The following is a 20,578-nucleotide window of genomic DNA, read 5'->3' on the forward strand; positions in this document are numbered from 1 at the left end:
AATAATAAACAAAGCTCATGCATTAACCCCTTTCATGTAAGTAATAAACAATAAAAAATAACTAATTTTTTAGCATTTTTTGATTTATTTTTGTGAGCTATGACTTTTATTTTTCATAATTTTGCTATCGTTGTCATAAAACATTCTGATTTAATGAGGTAATTTTCTTGGCCCCTTCATTCTTACAATTAACAAGCACAGCCACATTGTAATTCTTTGTGTTCAATTTATACAATTTTTAATTAATGCAAGTAAGGCATCAAACAGAGAAACAAATTGTTCTTTGTGGTATTTTTTGGTAATAATGTTCTTTAAATCAGATACTCACTTGGAGATGCTACAGTTATCAATGTTATTGTTTCCGTCTCAATTTTCTTTCAGTTCCTTCTTTTAATGCTTAAAATTAATTTGGATAACCATTTCATAGGAAACCAAAAATTCAGATAGTGAGTCAGCCAGCGCTGGGTCAGATAATGATGATTCAGATGAGGATCGACCCAAGAAAAGAGGTCGGCCAAGAATAGTTAAAAATGATGCTATCAAGGACTTTACTGATGTTGAAATTAGAAGGTTTGACTCTCTATATATTATTGTTTTTTTTAATACTTGGTTTTAGTTACTACTTCAAATTGACAGGCTGTTTCAACTAGCTTAGGCACCTTATATTTTGATGCCATTTTAAATTTACAGAATGCTCTTATTGCTGCATGCCTATTGAATAGTGTATCATTTAAATAAGTCAGAAATATATAAGGCTTAGTGTGTTATGATCATTTTTTCATTGACTGTTCATCTTTATTGTTTTATAAATAATCTGTAATTAATTTATTTGCAGGTTTTTGAAAAGTTACAAGAAATTTCCTTGTCCTCTCAAAAGGTATCAATAAAATTATTATTGAACTCAAAGTATCTTTAATATTATAATGCAATGTTTTATAATATTTTTAAATTATTATTAATTGTTAAAAAAATTGTCCGTTTTACATAAACTAAATCTTGTTTTTAAATTTCAGATTAGAGGCTATTGCCATGGATGCAGAATTACAAGAAAAACCATTCAATGAATTGAAAAAATTAGCAGACTTAATTAAAAATGGTTGTGATAAGGCCATGAAGGAATTTGTGGATAAGAAGGACGAAGAAGAACCAGGTACATATTTTTTACTGTTTTAATTTAAGTACAGTGTTTAAACATATATTTAAAAATCTTTTGTGTTATGTATGTATGTTGTCAATATAATACTAGAAATATAGCCCATTCCTATAAATAAAAAAAATATGCAATAATTAACCATAGACAATTGAATGTTATTAAATTATAACTGAATATTTATATTTTAATTTATGCATATTTAACATATCTATGCATATCTAATTTAATACCCAATTTTCAAATAAATTTTTTTGCATTTATGTAAAAGGTTTTAAAGATTGTGTAGGAAAATATAATATTATATGTTGAATATTTTGCTTCTTATAATGTTAAATATATTATTTTGAGAATAAGAAATTGAATCAACATGATAGCATATGATGACTTGCTGAAAAAAAATTAAGGATACTTCATTCTCTTCATAGAATTCTTTTTTTTTTTTTTTTTTTTTTTTTGTTAACTCTATTTACTCTAATTACCAAGATTTCCAAAAGATGTGGGTTCACTTTGTTCTTCCAAAATTAACTCAAAAGTTAAAAACAATATCCAAGCAGAAAGGAAAATAATTTGTTTTAGTGCTACGTTTATAAACTTATTCAAGAGTCTTGTTGCTGATATTGTGTAAGACTTGTGCCATGAAAACAAAATGAATGAACAGTATGGAAAAAAAATAGTAACAATTTATGATTATAGTTTAAATTTTTTCAACTACTGAATATATGTTTTGATAAGTCATATTGATCATTTATTGATATTATTATTACATTCTTATTTTCGGTCTATGTTCTAATACCTTTCTCTTTTTCCTTTCCAAAATGTATATAAAGAGTTCTCAAATTTTTGTCTTGTACACAAAAATATATAACTATATGTGAAAAGTTATTATAATTCTGTTTTTATAATTTCTCTTTTATCACTTTTTAAGCTGTGAAAAAAAGAGGAAGAGAAAAGGGTCCATCATTTAAAGTTGGCGGTGTTAATGTCAATGCTAAGACTCTTGCTACAGTTGAGAGTGAGTTGGAACCTTTGGACATCATATTGCCATCAGATCCGAAGGAAAGGAAAAGGTATTTTTTTCATAATTATCTTTACTTTATTTTGTTAATTTAAATTATTTAATTTATAATTCAGAGTGGTTTGTTATACATCGGTAGAAATATTGTTACACAATCTTTTAAAATACTTAATTTTTCATATATATTTTTGTATGTTTTTGCATTCATAAAATATGGTTATTACAAAGCTGCCACAGGCTACTATTTTCATCTTCCCTATACTACGGTTTTCTATTTTTTTAAAAAGCAAAATGATTACTATTTTCAACAAAGTGGTTTCAGCTGAAAAAAAAATGTTTTTTTTCTTTTAAATTTGTGGTTAAAATTTGCTTATTTTATTTTTGAATTGATTGCTTTGTTTATTTAAAAACCTCATTGCTCTAAATTTATGTGTGCTCATGCATGTTAATAGATTTTGAGTGGCATCAATTAAAATTTACTTATTATAATAAATCTGCAAAAACAGATTTGATGTGTGATACTTGGTAATGATGTGTTATGGTTGTTTAACACTTCCTCCCTCCTCAAAAAGTATTTAAATGCATGTTTGATAAATTATTTCAAAATGGAATAAGATTTTTTATGTTAGAGCTAAAAGCCTCAAAACTCATTAAAAAGTTTATTTAAACATTTTTTATACAGTCAAGATTTTGCCACTACTATTTACTTCCTATGTTTAGTATAACACTTTGAGCACTTATTATAGCATTTTAATTTTCACGTTCCATTTAGTATCAGCACTTTGAGGATACTATTCAATTTATTACTTTTAGTGTTTTAGACTATTAAAAGCTACTATTTTGCATCTATGATTCCACTTGTCAGAACAATATGAAAAATTAACAAGAATACCTATAACAGTAAAATTAAAAATTAGCTAACTTGCAATATGCAGGGCTTCAAGTGCTGCGCACATTGCGCATTTTGCGCCAAATCGGTATATTTGCGCATTACTGCGCAGAAACGGCATTTTATGTTAAATTTGCGCCGAATCTGCGCCAAACAATTTTCGGGGACCAACTAAACATTGCCAAATTTTAATAGCATAAGAAATTTTTTTTTCTCTTGTTGATTTCATCGTTATTGAAGTGCCATCGTCTTCGTCAATGGCAAGGTAATGGCCTTCTTGCGCTATTCTATTTATAGATTAGTACCATGGTCTTTGAATTAACTAGGGGACCATCCACTAAGTACATATTTTCATGTTGATCCTCAGAACAGTCAAGAATCACAAAGCTTCATAACTTTAAACTTTCCATCTCCCTTTTATTCATTTCATTTAATAAAGATAAGAATTAATTGAGTTTCATAACGTAAATTTTTTATCTGTGGGACCATCCACTAATTGCATATTGTTTTTAAACAATTATTTTACTTTATTACTTTTTTTTACTAATATTTTTTTTTACTTATTGCATTTTATTATTGTGTTATTACCTTCAAAATTTTCAGTGCTCTTATTTTGTTTTAGGAAATAACTTAATAATATTTAGAGGCAAAATTTTAAATAAGTATGAAGAGAGGGGGTTTCAATATTTTAAATGCAGCAAAAAATCTTATGTTTTTAAGATTTTTCATTCAAAAATACTTCAGTTCATCTTTTAATGATTTGATTTACAGCAATTGATATAAAAAATTTTAATTGTCACAGATTTGTTAAATATTATAAGTGTAGAGACAATATAATAATTTACTTCTGACAAATTTTTTTTAGCTTCAATACTCATTGTATTTGCATTTAAAAATTATTTAATTTTTTTTAATCATTTCATTAATGAAATACTTTATAAGTAACCAATTTTAATAAAAATTATTAGGGGCCATTGACTAATTTACATTTGTAATATAAATTTATTAAAGTTTTCTTAATTTGCTTAATTCTTTACATATTTTTATAAATTTGGTATGATCAATATTAATCTTGTTAATGTTTTGTTGAATATACTATTACAAATTACATTTATTTAAATTTTAAGAAAATTACACTCGATGACCTTAAATAATAGTTAAATTAATTACAGTTTTGAATTACCTTTTACAGAATTAAGGAAAGTAATTATTAATTTAAAAAATAGTATGAGCCATTCAGTATTGAATTTATTTAAATTTCTTTTGCCAAAAGCTCTTTTTTTTTAAAGAAATATTTCTTAAAAAAAATATATCAATTGAGATTAAAAACTGAAACACTATTGATTCACTTGCCGTATGATGAAATGGTGTTCCTAGTTAAAGCATTGTTAGGGCGTTTTTTGAAGAGTTCTGCTTTTCATGTTTGTCAGGAAAGGACTTAAAATCATTGAATGTAGAAAAAGCAGAAATTTGGCAAAATTAAAATTTGATAGATGTTGGACTAGATACCACAAAGGTGATGACATCCTCATCTTCTTCAGAAAAAAAAAAATTATGTATTTAGGTGCAAGGTCTTTTTACTTGGCATGTGCAAAAAAATCTATTAAAAGTATTGCCTTTTAAAAATAGATTACTGTACCATCTTAAAGTGTTGCATCCTGTAATGAGAATGGAAGAAACTTCTATTAAGTCAATAAGATATCTAACAACAGTAACCCCATCCATTATAAAGCCTGGAGAGGCATCTTTGTTACTAGATGAAGGGACAAGGTTACATGGGGAACCAGAAAGTTATTCTTCTGATTCAAATGAATATGCACAGATTGATGTGTTTTGGAAAAACTATTTTGTGAAGAAAGATAATTTTGGGAATTATCAAATATCCTCTTATAACATAGCTCTTTTGTGCGTACCACATGGGAATGCCAATATTGAAAGAGGTTTAAGGGTGAACAAAAAGCTACTTGACAATAAGGCAAGTTTAAATTTGCATAGTGTGAATGGTTTGAGAGAAGTTGTGTCATATATCAACAAAATAGGGATTTAAATAACTTTAAAGTTGACAAAGATATGATTAAAGTGGTAGCATTTAAAAATTAATCTGCTCGATTAGAGGTTGAGAAAAAAGAAAGAAAAAAGCGAAAAACACTGAGACTGAGGAAAGCAGATTGAAAGCTGCTGAAATTGATTTGTAAAAAAAATTGAAGGCTTCTCAGGATCTCTTAGCCGTAGCTGAAAAAAATATTAAAGATAGTTAAAATAATAAAGACATATCAATTATAGAAAGCGGACAGATCCTCTTATCTGAGGCTAAGTCGAGGATAGCAGAATATTAGACAGCATTGGAAGGTACCAAAAAGAAACTTAATTTTTTAATGCAGGGACCTTCAAAAAAGTGTAAAAAATTAGATAGGTTATTAATGAACGAAATTTAAAATTCTTGTTTTAATTCTATTTATTAACTATGCTCCAAATCTTTGTTTTGCTGCTCCAAAATTGCTTTTTTGTTGCTCCAAAGATGCTCCAAAACCATCTTTTGCCACTTGAAGCCCTGAATATGGCAAAAAGATACAATGTGATCAAAATTATTAGTCTGAATCATATTATGTAAGACATTTTTACTAATTAATTCTTTTATTGAAAATTCAACTTGTATTTTAGAGCTATAATTTTGCTTTTGAAAAAAATAACAGAAAAATAATAGGCAAGTGCATTACATGATTGTGTATTAAAAATATCAAAATCAATTATTAAAGAGTTAAAGTTCATGTTTAGAAATTAATAAAGCTTCATAAAATATAAGATGAAATTGATTATTTTTTTTACTTATTAGCTGGGTATTGCGAGAGCATGTTAAAGATGCACATTTTGATGTTCCTTGGGGACCAGAAGAGGATTCTCGACTTTTGAGAGGTGTCTATGAGCATGGCATGGGAAGTTGGGAATCTATCAAAATGGATCCTAATCTTGATCTAGGAGAAAAGGTGAGTGAAAATAACTCTTCTAAAACATAGGAAAGGCTATTAACTTCTTTCTAGTCACTATTTTGATTTTTTGAGAATAATGCTAAATGAATTGAAAAGAGTTCTAATACTTCCACATAAAGAAACTTATAGTTTTGGCTTTATAATGAAGAGCTTTCTTCAGTGGCAAAACCCAAAAAAAAGAGATACATAAAAATGCAGGAAGAAAATAACAAACATGTTACAAAGAAGAATTGATGAGTGGGAAAAAGCTAGAACCAACTTTTACCTCAATCAATTCTTATCTTTTTTTTCTTCTACTTTTTGGATTATCTTTTTTAAACTTGTGTTTCCTTCATTAATTTTTTTGTTTCGACACTGAAGTAAGTTCTTCATGTAGCTGGCCTTTTAAATTTTCCTAATGAAATATTTTATATTTATTTTTAACACTTAGTTATGATTCTTGAAAGGCATAATAAGGTGAATTTTCCTTTTATCTTAAATACTAGACTTGAAAATTTTTAATATTTTTCTAGATTTTACCTGATGGAGAACAAAAGCCTCAAGCTAAAAATTTACAGACTCGTGTAGATTACTTATTAAAAATTTTGAAGAAAATGACTCTTGTGTCGCCTGGTCAAGTAAGTTCTTTTATTTTACTAATTTAGCATGGTTAAAATTAAACATGTCATTTTGCATTTTATTAATCATTCCCGCCAATTCAAGATATGCAATTGTTTATTGCAATCTTGAGTCTTATTTCATCTTGTTAATTTGAATGACTAATAATTTATTATTTCAAGTTTAGTAACATGTATCTATCTAGAGTAAGTACTATGTATCTATGATCTATCTAGAACAGAGGTTCCTAATTTAACTGAACTACATCTATTTTTCCCGAATACCTCTTACAGTGATCCCATGGGTCAGCGAGAACAGGGAAAACCCGGAATTGTCAGTTAATTTTATTTTAACTCTAAGAAGCAAGAAATAGTAAAAAAAAACTTGGAAAAACTTCTGATGAAAAGTAGCATGGTATAGATTAAATATGGTATGGATTTTCATTAAAATGTATACCTAGAAAAGCCAGGGAATTTTTTTCTGAAATTGAGTGGGAGCCCTGTCTAAGAAATATTCTTACGAATTGATATCATGACCAGAAATTTTTCTTTCTTAAAAAAAAATAACGTTTTTATGCTTGTCTTGTTTGTAGTGCAATTCAATGCTTTTATTTTTAAACGTATATGCATTCAAAGTCAAATTGTTTTTCAAAATAGATTTTTTTTTATTGTAAATTTGGTTTTAAGATATTCCAATAATTATGAATTATAAACATATTAAATCTTTTTAATAATAAAAATGGCCTTAATTGAATAGTCTTAATTTAAATTCAGAATTCAAAGTAGAAAAAAAAAGAAACAATATCTTTCAATAAGAAGAATAGTATGTAGACCATCAAGTCTACTTTGCTAAAAGTTGGCGATATCCATTGTAATTGTATGCATGCCTTATAATTGTTCAATTATATTTATTCACTATACTAAGAATGTGGAAAAATATGAAATAGGTACCTGCGACGTAGCAAACTGCAATATTAGTAGGTATGTGTGATCTATTTATTTTTAATTTATGTTTATTGTCATTTTTTCAGGAAATACCAAAATCAAAACGTGGTCGTAAAGTAAAGACTGAAGAAGGTCGCAAAGTTAAGGCTCCCCGCAAAAGCAAGATTGAAACAAAACATATTAGTAAAGCTATTATTGATAACACAGATAGTGATGCTTCCGATTCCTCCGTAAGTAATTTTGTGTGTATATACAATAGATAGCTTTGAAATAAAAAAACTTAACTTACTCAAAAAAGATAGGGTTCTTTCTTGTGCTGATTGTAAAGTGTAGAAACAATATAAAAATCACAAATATGCACTCTTCGACTGACTTATTTATGATTTTTATATTCTTTCTTTATGTTTAAGAATTTATTATTTATGTGTTATGCAATTAAATAATTTTTTTGTACTTTCATTCTTGATTTATAATATTCAAAAATAATACTTACAGTTGATGATGTTAATTTTTAAGTCCTTATAGTAATGTAGTTTAAAATATTACAGACCACTACTAAAGAGACTGAAAAGCCTGTTGTTAAGCTTGAACCAGCATCTCCAGCTCCTATTAAATCAATAGTTTTAAGTGATAGTGAATCTTCATCTAAGAAAAAGAAAACAAAGAAAGAACCACCCGAGAAACCAAAACCACCAAAAGAAAAAGTAAGCTATTAAGTTTTTGCATATTTTTTTTTCTTAGATATTTTATTTGCAATTATTTTTAAAACGTTCCAGTTTAAATTATTAATTTGCTTTTTACTGATACTTTCAAAATATAATTGCTTATTAGTTGAGCTTAAAAAAATAAATTTCTTTAAAAATTTTGAAAAAACCTTTTAAAAAAATTTAATCTTTAAAAAGTATTTAATCTTTTTTCATTGGGCTATTTAATTTGATAAAATAATTGCTGAATTTTAGATAAGGATTTGTGATGTACATGCTACTCTTACTTACTCTGCTATTCCAACTAACGTAATTCAACAATAACAGTAACTGTCTTTGTTATTTTTTTAATTGGTGGATCTATATATTAACCTGAACCATCTCAATTAAAGAAAAAGTTACGTTTGTCTTTAGATTAAGTGAGCCTCCAAAATGGCAATCTTAGACATTTTCTTGTTAGCTAAATTTATTTCTGTGAAAAGAAAATCAGAATCTAAAAGTGCTTGTCAAGCTGGGCATCAACTTTTAGGATAAAGCTCATTAACTTATTTTAAAACCAGTAGTAAATTACTGGTGTTTTATTTTTTATGGTCTGTTGTTAATGCATGCCTAGGATAGCTTTTTTTGTTGTTGTTTCAATTGAATTAAGATCTGAATATATGTAACTATATTTAAATGCTTTTAGGCAGCTCCTACTCCTGCTCCAGAGAAAAAAGAGAAAAAGAAAAAAATACCTCCTGTTATGCATTATACTGCAAACGCTGAGCCTCAAGTAATTGATGCAACTGAAAGAAATCTTAATGATGATGTATTTAAAACTGTAAGTATAAATATGTATAGATTTTTTTAGCATTTTAAAACAGTTTAAATTGGTTTTTAATTTTATTAAACTTAGAATTTTTACTGCAGGAATTTTAACACCTGTTTTTCCTTTTTTTTCCTTCTTTTTTCTTCTTCGTCTTATAGGATATCAAACGTCTCTTTTTATTAATATTTTTTACATAACGTAGACATCTAAAATTTGCCCTGGTGTGTGAAACAAATTAAAAATGTAAAAATCATAAACTTTTAGAGCTTAAAGGCAATTAGAATATAGTAAGCAACTTTTTAAACCAAATTTATGTACTTTAAATTACAGTGCATATTAATCATTGCAAAGCGTACATGAATAATGTTAAAAGTTCAATGTTTAAAATTGAGCTTATTTCAGAATCACAAATCGAACACTAAAAAGTTTAAGAGAGAAATATTACCAAATACAAAAAGCACCCTGCCTAAAGATGAGATTAGTAACTAATTTTTAAAAAGTATGCAGATAAACTTTGTTTTTAAATAGATATTGCAACTATATAGTGAAGATAAAAGTTTTTGTGATAAATGGTAAGAAAGTTTTTAATGTTTTAATTAATTTAACACTAAATGTGATGTAAAAAATGAAGTCTTCACTGTCATTAAGTTTAGTAGTTGAAAATATTTTATATTGGTAATAAAATTTAGCACTAACACGTGGTTATAAATTGTAAACTTTCATAAATTATCTTTTCTCGTTAATCTTTAGCCTTAGGACAAAGTTCTCTATTTTGATAAAGTTATTTATAGACATACACTTTTACTGTTTTCTTTCTCTTTGCCTCTCATTGTAATATGATTTCTATTTTCAATTTTTAAAAAAAAAAAAAATTTAAATGGACATTTTTCCATGACTTCAAAACCTACCATAAAAATGCAACCACTTTTCAACGACTGATGGCATTCAAAATAAAAATATTTAGCATATAATATTCTACTTTTATCACATTTGTGAATATGTAACAGCTATTCATGACTGTTAAATGCAGTCTTTCTCATTTTCTCTAGGCTGATTATAAAATTGGAAATATAATTTTTTAATGTTTGAAAAATTACTCCAACGCTACCTAAGTATGGCTCATGAGAATATGTAATTCAGAATTTTTCATTGATCGTAGTATTTTTTTTTTCTGAGTGAAAGTTTAGGATATTTTTTCAAAGTTTAATTTTTTATTATTCATTTATTTGTATTTAAGTCATTGCTACTATTTAAATTTAGTAGTTTTTTTTCTTCGTGCAAGGGAATACACAGCAGTTTAAGGCACTAAAATTGAGACTTTTTCATTTTCCTTGGCAGAAGGGTTTTATATAACATACATCCTTAATAGTTATTGTAATAGTTAAAGTTATCATTCTGTAAATAAGTAATAAAATATTTTAGTCTTGAATTTTTCAGTATTCTTTGTTGCTTTTAACAAAAATAGTTTATTGCTCTTGATTTTTTTGTTTCTTTAAATATTTTACATTGGATAACTTTCAAATTAAAAGGAAACTTATTTATTCATTAATCTAGTGCAAAGAACAGATGAGGCCTGTAAAAAAATACTTGATGCGACTTGATTTCAAATCTGAATTGGAAGAAGAAAAGAAACGACGTTTTCCCCAATATTTGCTAAAAATTGGACGTAAAATTTCAGAAATCTTAAAGAGTTACAAGGATCCAGAATCAGTAAAAGAATGGAGAAGGTATGTAATAAAATTAAAAATTATGAGCATTTAATTTCTATGCATTTAATGTATGTCTTTCTCTATTTGCTATTGATAAATACTTATTTATTATTTGTTTTTTAATTCTCTTGACAGTAACTTATGGATTTTTGTTTCAAACTTTACTGAGCAAAATGCTAAGCAACTGTATAAAATATATCGTCAAGCTATTAAAGATATAGAACTAGCGAATCGTCCATCTGAGTCGAAGAAATCAAATGATAACATGGAAAGAAAATCTATTCTTGATGTAAGTAGTCTTTATGTTAGTTGGATTCTTAAAGACATTAGTTATAGTACAAGTAATGTAGTAAAATTCCACATATACACTGCAATATAAATAATAATCTCAGATTTCCACTGTTCAGAATTCCACAGTTGAATAATTTAAGCCCAATGTTTTGCATTTTAGAAAATTTTTTAACTTTTTGGGTTTTCTTTTTTTTTTTTTTTTTTTTTCATTTTTGATTATGTTCAGTAGTCATTTTATTTTCCTTTTTTTTTGTTGTTATTTTAGCATATAACATTTATTTTAAGCTTAAATGAACATGCAATATGTACTGCATTGCAATTAATTTTAAGGAGGAAAACAATGTTTCATTTTAATATTTTTAATTCAATAATGGGGCAATTTTCTAGGGCATTTGTTGGGATTCTCTACATCATCAAAATCAAGGCTCTAATAATATATCTAACTGCCTGTCTATTTTATATCTAGGTGCTGTTTTAACATGTTCATTATTAAATATTTCGGTGAAATTTGCACATGTGTGAGTTCACTTTTTTAGTTCTCAGAGTTTTTACCCCTTGTCTCTTCATGAATTATATTTTGTAATTAACATTAACTATTATCGCACTTAAACCATATTTTGAAATTAGGCTTATCCTTTAACTGTTTGAAAATTTTCAGATTGGCACAGGTCAGAATTCTAACAATTACAATGCATTGTTAACTATTCTGGGGAATAGTAGGGGGTAGCAATTTAATTTCCATTGTAAAGTTTAAACTTTTTGATTTCAGACTAGTCCCAAACAATCTATACCTGATAAACAGAATAGCAAACATCGTTCTCAACAAGGGTCATCCAATAAAAGGTCAGCTGAAGATGATCCTGGTAGGAAAGGTGATCGACCATTAAAAAAGAAATACTCAGACAGTCCTAATGACAGAAAAATATCTGAAAGGAGAGATAGGTAAGAAAAACTTAATGTTAATGTTTAAGAGATGTATTTACTATTAAACTAAATCTAACAACATTTTATGGCTTGTGTTTAATGATTTGCAGATAGTTGCTTTTCCACTTGGAAGATATTTTAATGTTTTCCTTTTAATATTTTGTTTTCATGTGTGTTAGGACAGTCCACTGCACCAGAAAAGAATCAGGGTGAACAATAAACAATTGAAAGTGAACAATAAACAACTTAAAATTTGAACTGTAAAAAAAAAGGACAATTTTAATTATAGTCTGATCATAGAGAAATAATTATTGTTCTTGCTTCCTCTCAATATAATTTGCTAATCTCTCTGTTGTCTTAGTAGCTTCTTTCTAGTCCTTGATAGGTCAAAAGATTGTTTGAATTCAAAATATTTTGCTTGGCAAATTGAACATACACTACCCTACAATAATGGAAGACACATTTTCACTTTTTGACATTTTTTAAAATTCCTCAAAAATAACTTAAAGGATTATTTTGTAACTTGTGTTGTTTAGTTCATGCGATTTTTCTTAGCTTGCAATAAAGTTTTAAAGCTTTCAGAGATTTGAGGGTTCGACAATAAATTACGAAAGAAAACTAGTATGTTCAAACATCTTATGCCAGCAAATCAAGCAATAAGCTTGTATTGATTACTTTAATTGTTATATGCAAGAAACTGTATGAAACTTCTTAATTCTATCTTAAATATTTATGGAGATATGGAAATTTTTTAAGAAAAAGTAATTATTTTTTATCTTACGTTTTTCGCTATAACTTTAAAAATATTCAGTAAAATTAAACAAAAGTTTTTGGAGCAATTTAAAATTAAATACAAAATTTTGTTTTAAAATTTGATAAAAGTTTGCTTCAAACTACGAGGGATATGAGTATTAGAAGTAGTTCTTTTGTACTGCGCGTGCGCGAACAATTTAAAAAGCTTTTTCTTCCTCATAATTATGTAGTGAACCGCATTTGGCAACTAATGAAAGAAGTCTTATTTCAATATCTTAAAAATGTAAAAAGTTTTGAGTAATTGTCTATATACTTTTTGTACTTCTTTAAATGATTGATTTTTGTTTTTAGATCTAAATTGCTCCAAAAATTTTGTTTAATTTTTCTGATTATTTTTGAAGTTATGGCAAAAAAAAAAAAAACATAAGACAATTATTATTATTTTTTTTAATGTCTATATCTGTATAAGTATTTATTTAGGCCTCCAAAATTTATGCAGTAATTGTAAATAAAAACTAAAGTAATCAATACAAGTTACAAGCTGGTTGCTTGATTTTCTGGCATAAATAGTTTTAAAAAAATAAATAATTGCTTTCTTTCATTATTTATTGTCGATCCCTAAACCTCTGAAAGCTTTACATCTTATTGCTAAGTTTAAAAAAATCACATGAACTAAACAACTCTAATGTTACAAAATAATCCTTTGAGTGTTTTTTGAGAAATTTAAAAAAATGTCAAAAAGTGAATGCTTCTCTTCTATTATTGTTGGGTAGTGTACATTGATATAGAGTAATTCTATTTTGACTAATGTTCTGCCAAGCAGTCAGTGCCAGCGTGTAGTCTGAAATTTGACAGTCAAAAATTAGCCTGTAATAAGAAAACTACAGTCTCTTTTCAAGTGTTAAATGGATTTATAAACTGTGTTAGTTTTAACTGTGTTTCTTAAAAATAATGTTAAAAAATAGTATAATTATTAATGTAGAATTTTTAAATAGTTTTATGAATTTAATATGATATAAATTATAAGAGGAGCATTTCTGTTGGGTAATTTAGAAGAGTTCATAATAGAACAAAACAGTTTGTTATTGATTTTCAGTACTAATTTTCTTAAAATTATGAAATTAATACTTTTACGCTTAGTTACCTTGAAATAGTGTTGTCAAAAATACATAATTTTCAATTGCAATTTAGTTATATATTTATTTTAACTTTAGTGATAGTCGAAGTTCAGACAAGAATTTGTATCCACAAAAAAGTCCATCCAATAGTTATTCTGGTGCACCTCATCATGGTTATTCAAATCATAGAGATGGTGTACCAAATAAGATGAAAATGGATCGTTGGAACAATTCAAATCATTCGAGTGGAAATTGGTCAAAAGATAGGCAAGTATATTATACAGTAGTACTTTCTGTGTAATCACGCCTGCCTAGTATTTTAATTTGCATTTTAGTAATTCGTTAAAATAAATTTATATTAACACTAATGTAATAGTTTTCTTCCGAGAAAAAGAAAGAAAATTATCTGACCATAATTTCCTGATTTATTTAGTAACTAATTAATATTTTGGAATACCTTGTATCTCGGTGTATAAGTTGACCTGCCATATCAATGATTACAAGATAGCAAATTTCTAGTATGTCAGGCTTATACCTCGACAGCTGAAAACACAAATCTGAAAATTTCTAAAAAAAATTTTTTTGAATCTACAAAAAAATTTTAAGTTAAAAATATTTCACATTGTTGCATCTGGATATTATTATTTTTGCTCTCAAATTAAGGTGTTGTGAGACAATCCTCAAATAAAGCAAAATAATGTTTTCTGAACGTAATTTAAAGTATTGTTTCTATCAAAAAAACTTAACATGCAAAAAAATAAAATAATAATAAATAAAAAAGAGAGAGGGAGAGAGGAAATGTAAAATTAATGGTATATAATATTTTAAAAATATTTTTTTGAAAGAGGTAAATTTATACAGAGTTATTCATATCTATTTTATTGCTCATGATTTATCAATATTTTACGATCAATGAATGTCCGACTGATTGGGGCGTATAGGTCGACCCCCTGATTATCGTAAAAAGTTTTAAGGTTTGAAAACTTAACTAACACAATATATATTAGATTGTATCTTAATATGTTATTAGATTAATAAATATATATTAGATTAATAAAAATTCATGCTGTTGAACATAGCTCCCAAATTTAATGGTTGTAAGCGTTCTTAAAAATTTTTCAACACTTAGAATTCAAGTACTAAATTTGTTTAAAATTAAAATTTGATAATTATTTTCATATTTTTTTTATTACTTATATATATATTTATATATCTTTTTATATATATATTTTACTTATATATTTTTATTTAACATCTTGCTTACGGCACTTAGCATGATGAAGTCATTCTGGTCCATTTATTGTACCAGCTGTAAGCAATGGGTTAATAGAATGCTTAGCAGTGATTTCTTACTATAATGAATCAAAAAAGATTCACAAATAATATTGATTAGTTATTTATTTAAAAATAGTATTATGTTCTTATGATCTGTCAGTTAACATGTCGGAATCAGAATCTTTCTTTCTGAATGCTGAGGATCCTAAACATAAATTTCGCAATTGATTAAGAGATAGCGTAATGAACATCCTTAATAAACTTGAAATTGTAAAAAAAGAAAAAAAATACGGTCCCTAGTATTACTAAAAGTTTAAGCTTTCAGAAGTTTGAGGGACCGGCAATAAATTACAAACAAAAAAAGAATATTTTTGAACACCCTATGCCAAAAAATCAGCAATAAGCTTGTAACTCATGTCAATTATGTTGGTTCTCATATTCATGGAGATATGGACATTTTATAAAAACTAAATTTTTTGACTTATGTTTTCTTACTATAACTGAAGAAATATGTTTAATGAAATTAAACAAAATATTTAGAGTCATTTTAAATTAATAATAAAATATTTAAGAATTTGAAAAACAAAAATATTCGTTATAAATTGCGGAAGATATGAGTATTTAGTTTAGAATCGTATTTTGGTAACCTATGACAAAATTCTGCTTTGAATATCCTGAAAATTTAAAAAGTTTCTAACAAATTTCTTAGTTGCTGTTGTACTTCTTATTGAATACTCCAAATGATAAGGGGTTTTCCACAAATGATAATACTCTAAAATGATGGTCCGGACAACAAAATGTGATGATATTAGGAAATAAAACATGATTCAATAGGGTGTGGTCCTATGTTCTGATAATGATGCCAATACGTCATTCAAGCATTGATGCCGATTTCGATAATAATGCCATTATCATTTTTAATAAATCTTATTTAATAGTACGAAATTTAATTTGTGGAAAACCCCTTACCATTTAAAACTTTCTTTCCAAATTAAGAAAAATTACTTAGAAAATTGTTAGAAGCTTTTTAAATTTTCAAGATATTTAAATTGGATTTTTTTTACATAAATTATCAAATTCGATTCAAAACGAAATTATGAAATTTTTTTAAAAATGTTTTCTGCTATGTAGCCTAAAAATATTCTTTAAATACTCATACCTTGCACAATTTAAAAATTTGTTTTCAAAATTAAAAATTACTTTTTGCAAAATTAAAAATTACTTCTAGAGAGAATTATTTTATTGATTATTTCTGCAATTATAGAGTTTTTTATAAAAATGTCCACATCTCCATGGATATTTAAGTTAGGTTTATGAAATTTTGTGCAGTTATTTTATATGATAATCAACGTAATTGAGGTGAGTTACAAACTTATTATTGTATTTTTTGGCATAGGGTGTCTGTAATTTATTGCCGGTCCCTCAAACCTCTATAAGTTTTAAACTTTATTGATATGTATGTTAATTGCATGGCTTAAACACTTTTTAAAATAATTCTCTAAGCATTTGAGAAATATGAAAAAATTAGTTAATATTAATGTGTGTCCTTTATTCTGTCCAACCTCTGTATGTCCTTAACATTAAAAATATTTTTCAGTTTCACACAATCTTGGTGCAACATAATTAAAATAAAAATATTTACTATGTCAAACTTATTTAAATTAATTTGCTGCTAAATTATTTTTTCTTAATTTTATTAATAAAAACTTAGTGCGTGGAGTTATTTGCACAAATAATGATAACGTAATTAATTTTGTTGTACTTGTTAATATTTACTTTTTCAGTCCAGTTATCAAAACTTCATTTAAAGACAGGGAAAAAATATTATAAGAGTAGCTTAAAATTGTGTTGAATTTATAACTTAAATTTGAAATTGCTTTTTTTTCTCTCCCCATTTTAGGTATTCAAATGATTATAACAAACGTGATCACTACAGAAACTATTCTAGAGAAGAAGGCAACAATTTCCAGCGAGGAAAACCTCATAGAGATTACCCATATCCTCCAGATAGGCATAATAATAGGTAATTACGTCTTTCATATTTGCTTAATAAATTTTTCCTGAATAATCAAAAATATTTTTAAAAAAAAATTTAAGGCATTGAAATCAATTTTTATGTAGTAGTAAAGATTTTTTTTTGTTGGTATTTTTCTATATGACATTTCATTAAGAGAATAAATGGTTTCAGTAAGAAAATTTTTTATTTATGTTTAAATTTTTTTTAAAAAACAGACAACTTAGAAGAAGAAAATAAAAAGTAGGGTAAACTAACCAGTGAAGGAACACTTAAGCTTTGCTTGCCTTTTAAAAATCATATTAATTTCAAAATTCGTAATTTTAGTTAAATGACAGTGTCAACATATTTTTTACTAATTGCAAATTATGTAAAAAAAATTGTAGAGAACTGACATAACATTGTTTTAAAGTTTTGGAGGTTCAAATAACAAGTAGTAAAAAGACCAAGTGAAAGAACAGCTCTTACCAGTGAATGAACACCCAGTAAAGGAACACTTAATTTTGGTTATTTTTTAATGCTCTTTATGAATTTATAAGCCATACAAATATTTAAAAACAAGCCTATTCTTGAAATTATAACATATAAATACTTGGAAACTATTTTTTGTAATCATGAATTGAAAATTAAAGTGTCAACATATTAACACATACTGTTCATTCACTGGTAAATCTATACCAGGAACATGCCTGTTCCCTCACTGGTTAGAAGTTGTTTTTCGTATTTTTAACATACTTTTGATGCGGAACATCACTAAAGTTACAAGAAAATTAAAGTTATCTTTACTTTCATTAACTTAGAGGAAAAAAAACCCAGTAAAGGAACACTTGTTCCTTCTCTGGTTTTTCATCGTTTGGTAATCCAGCAAATAAACACCCCTTTATCTCAGTACTTTATTATGCTATGATGCTTAAAAAAAATAAAACGTAACTTCAATAACTTATTTTGAATTCTCTTTTTCACAGTGAGAAAAGTAAAACTATTACCTGCAATTAATTCCACTTCAAACATATTAATACAAACATTCACCTTATAATTTTTTCAAAGAAACAAGGTGTTGCAGAGATAATAACAAATTCAAAAATTTTTCCAGGGAAGTCTATTTGACCAGGTAATCCAAAACATTGCTAGATGACTTCCTATTGTTTGGCAGTAAGCTATTGTTACCAATCAATCTAAAGAAAAACTTTCAAATTCTTATTTTTAATCAATATATATGAAATGTTCCTTCACTGGGTAGTGTTCCTTCACTGGTTGGTTTACCCTATCTGAATTAAGAAAAAACTATACTAAATTTTTTCTTTCCATTTAATATTTTACAGTAATAAGTTTAAAAATGTGCTTGTTCAATTTCTTTTTTAATGTCTTCTATTAAGAAAGCTAAAACATTTAAATTTAAAAACAATTAAAATTATGTAGAAAATAGTCTTTGATATGTCATTAAATTTTTAGGGTTTAGGCCTCTCGTAAAATAGGGTTTATGAAGGAATCCGATTTTCTTTTCTCCCATAAGACCCTTTTTAATGAAGAAAAAACTCAAATTTAACAAATTATTTTAAAAACCACAGAAATTTTTACTCTTCATTTGTATTAGTTCTGGTTAAAAAGAAAAAAAATTAGGTTGCTTTTCAAATGTCTACTGTATCCATATTGTCTGGGAAAGAAAAAGATAAGGTTTTAACATTTATGTCACATGTAAGGATAATTTAAACTCCCATTTTTCGAGTGGGGAATCTGTTAAACATTACTCAGCTCATACCTAAAAATTTAAAATGAACTTGTATATAATTATTGTTTTTTTCTTTAAAAAAAAACAACAACTCTGAATAAAAAAAAAAAGTGTACAATTTCTAATTATGGGGTTTTTGTGTTGCTGTAAGTATAGAAATTTTTATTTCGACCCTTGACAGTTCTGGTTCCGATGAATTTGTTGAATCGGGGTCAGGCTGTACAGATGATAATTTCGATTCCATTTAAGAATATAAATCGTTTTTCACTGTACAATTCAGACTTAATGCAAATTATGTGATAAAAACAAAAATTTCAACATTCATGGATTCTCCATAATTTTTATCCAATTTTGTCTGTTACTGCGTACTACACAATTTAAAACCCATTTTTTAAAAAAAGTCTGATTTTTTATTTTTTTTGCTATTTATATTTTTTTGGTTCCCCCCCCCCTTGGTGTTTCAAATTTCAATATATTTAATCTGATATTAATTACGAAACCTGACTTACTGCTTTTTGACATGCCAGATTAATGAAGATTCTATCATAAATCCGTGATGTTTTCCAATTTTTTAAGGCAGCCAGAAGTCATTTTTTGGCATCTGTTTCCCCATCATCTTTTGAATTCCATTATTTTATATATGATGTTGTTACACACGAATTTCGAATTTGAGTAACATTTGCATCAAGAATTTATGTCATTGCTAAACATTTTTCTCATTTCTGATCCGAAAAAGCGACAAACAACTGTAAAATTTTTACTTTTAGCAGTTATATTTTTATTGTTTTTCAGCATTTATTGCAGTTGTTTATGACATTACAAGCCATTTTCACCAAATATTTAAACATGTAGAATTTATACAGCGTACAAAACTTTCAAAATGCGAAAAATTGCCTATTTTTAATTTTTTTCGCTAATTATTTCTTAATGTCTTAAATTTACTAAAACACATTTTTTTTCGTAGATTTACTAAAAAGTTTCACTACTGAATTCTGTAAAAATTAAACTTAGCATTATAAGAATGCAGATAATTCTTTTGAATATTCAAATGTCTACAGTATTAAATTTGTTATTACAGATATCATCAAAGTGGTGGTGGGGGCTACTCTTCATACGGTATGCGCCCGGCACCTTATGGTATGCCTGGTCAACCTCCTCCTGCTCATAGTGGTTATAACTATGGACCTGCACCCCCTGTACATTCACCTCCTTCAATGGGCTCCCAACCACCTCATCATGGGTCAGATCATTCCGGTGATTCATATGGATCCTATCAAGGTCACGCCGATTCTTGGCGTAGAAGAAAAGATCATAGTTCCAGTAGTGATCACAAATTCAAAAACTAAAATTTCCTAGTCTTGTATATGTCTTTTGCATCAGGAGCAGTTTAGGACTACATATATATATATTAATATATTTTCTATGAACACAACTGTGTGAATATGTAAATATCATACCCATAATTTAATCATCAATTAACACTGTGATGTGGTAAAATCGACAAACTTCATTATCATTTAAATCTAATTTGCTACAAGGAATTATCATCATGTGTACAAACTAATGCATTCCACAACAAGCAGAAATGAAAGTGCTTTTTCTTATGTACATTACAGTATAAAGAAGAAAAATCAATTTGTAAATAATAAATTAATGGTTTTCAGTTTT

At 26.8% G+C, this 20,578-nt stretch overlaps 1 protein-coding gene across 1 annotated transcript in view; it reads left to right on the top strand.

Moving 5' to 3' along the window:
* Chd1 (chromodomain-helicase-DNA-binding protein 1) overlaps positions 1–20,578 on the top strand; it is a 63,830-nt gene extending 43,252 nt beyond the window's left edge. Inside the window, exons 25-39 of the mRNA XM_087168113.1 lie at positions 428–570; positions 836–877; positions 1,014–1,150; positions 2,079–2,220; positions 5,891–6,041; positions 6,557–6,661; positions 7,672–7,815; positions 8,134–8,289; positions 8,975–9,109; positions 10,652–10,824; positions 10,942–11,095; positions 11,867–12,039; positions 13,989–14,159; positions 17,068–17,190; positions 19,989–20,578. Coding sequence (XP_087024239.1) covers positions 428–570; positions 836–877; positions 1,014–1,150; positions 2,079–2,220; positions 5,891–6,041; positions 6,557–6,661; positions 7,672–7,815; positions 8,134–8,289; positions 8,975–9,109; positions 10,652–10,824; positions 10,942–11,095; positions 11,867–12,039; positions 13,989–14,159; positions 17,068–17,190; positions 19,989–20,256 — 2,217 coding nt within the window. The 3' untranslated portion in view covers positions 20,257–20,578. The remainder of the gene's footprint in view (positions 1–427; positions 571–835; positions 878–1,013; positions 1,151–2,078; positions 2,221–5,890; positions 6,042–6,556; positions 6,662–7,671; positions 7,816–8,133; positions 8,290–8,974; positions 9,110–10,651; positions 10,825–10,941; positions 11,096–11,866; positions 12,040–13,988; positions 14,160–17,067; positions 17,191–19,988) is intronic.

The sequence above is a fragment of the Parasteatoda tepidariorum genome, chromosome 7 (genome assembly GCF_982258835.1).
Source record: "Parasteatoda tepidariorum strain Cologne lab strain chromosome 7, Ptep-v5.0, whole genome shotgun sequence".
In the NCBI taxonomy this organism is placed as follows: Eukaryota; Metazoa; Arthropoda; class Arachnida; order Araneae; family Theridiidae; genus Parasteatoda; species Parasteatoda tepidariorum.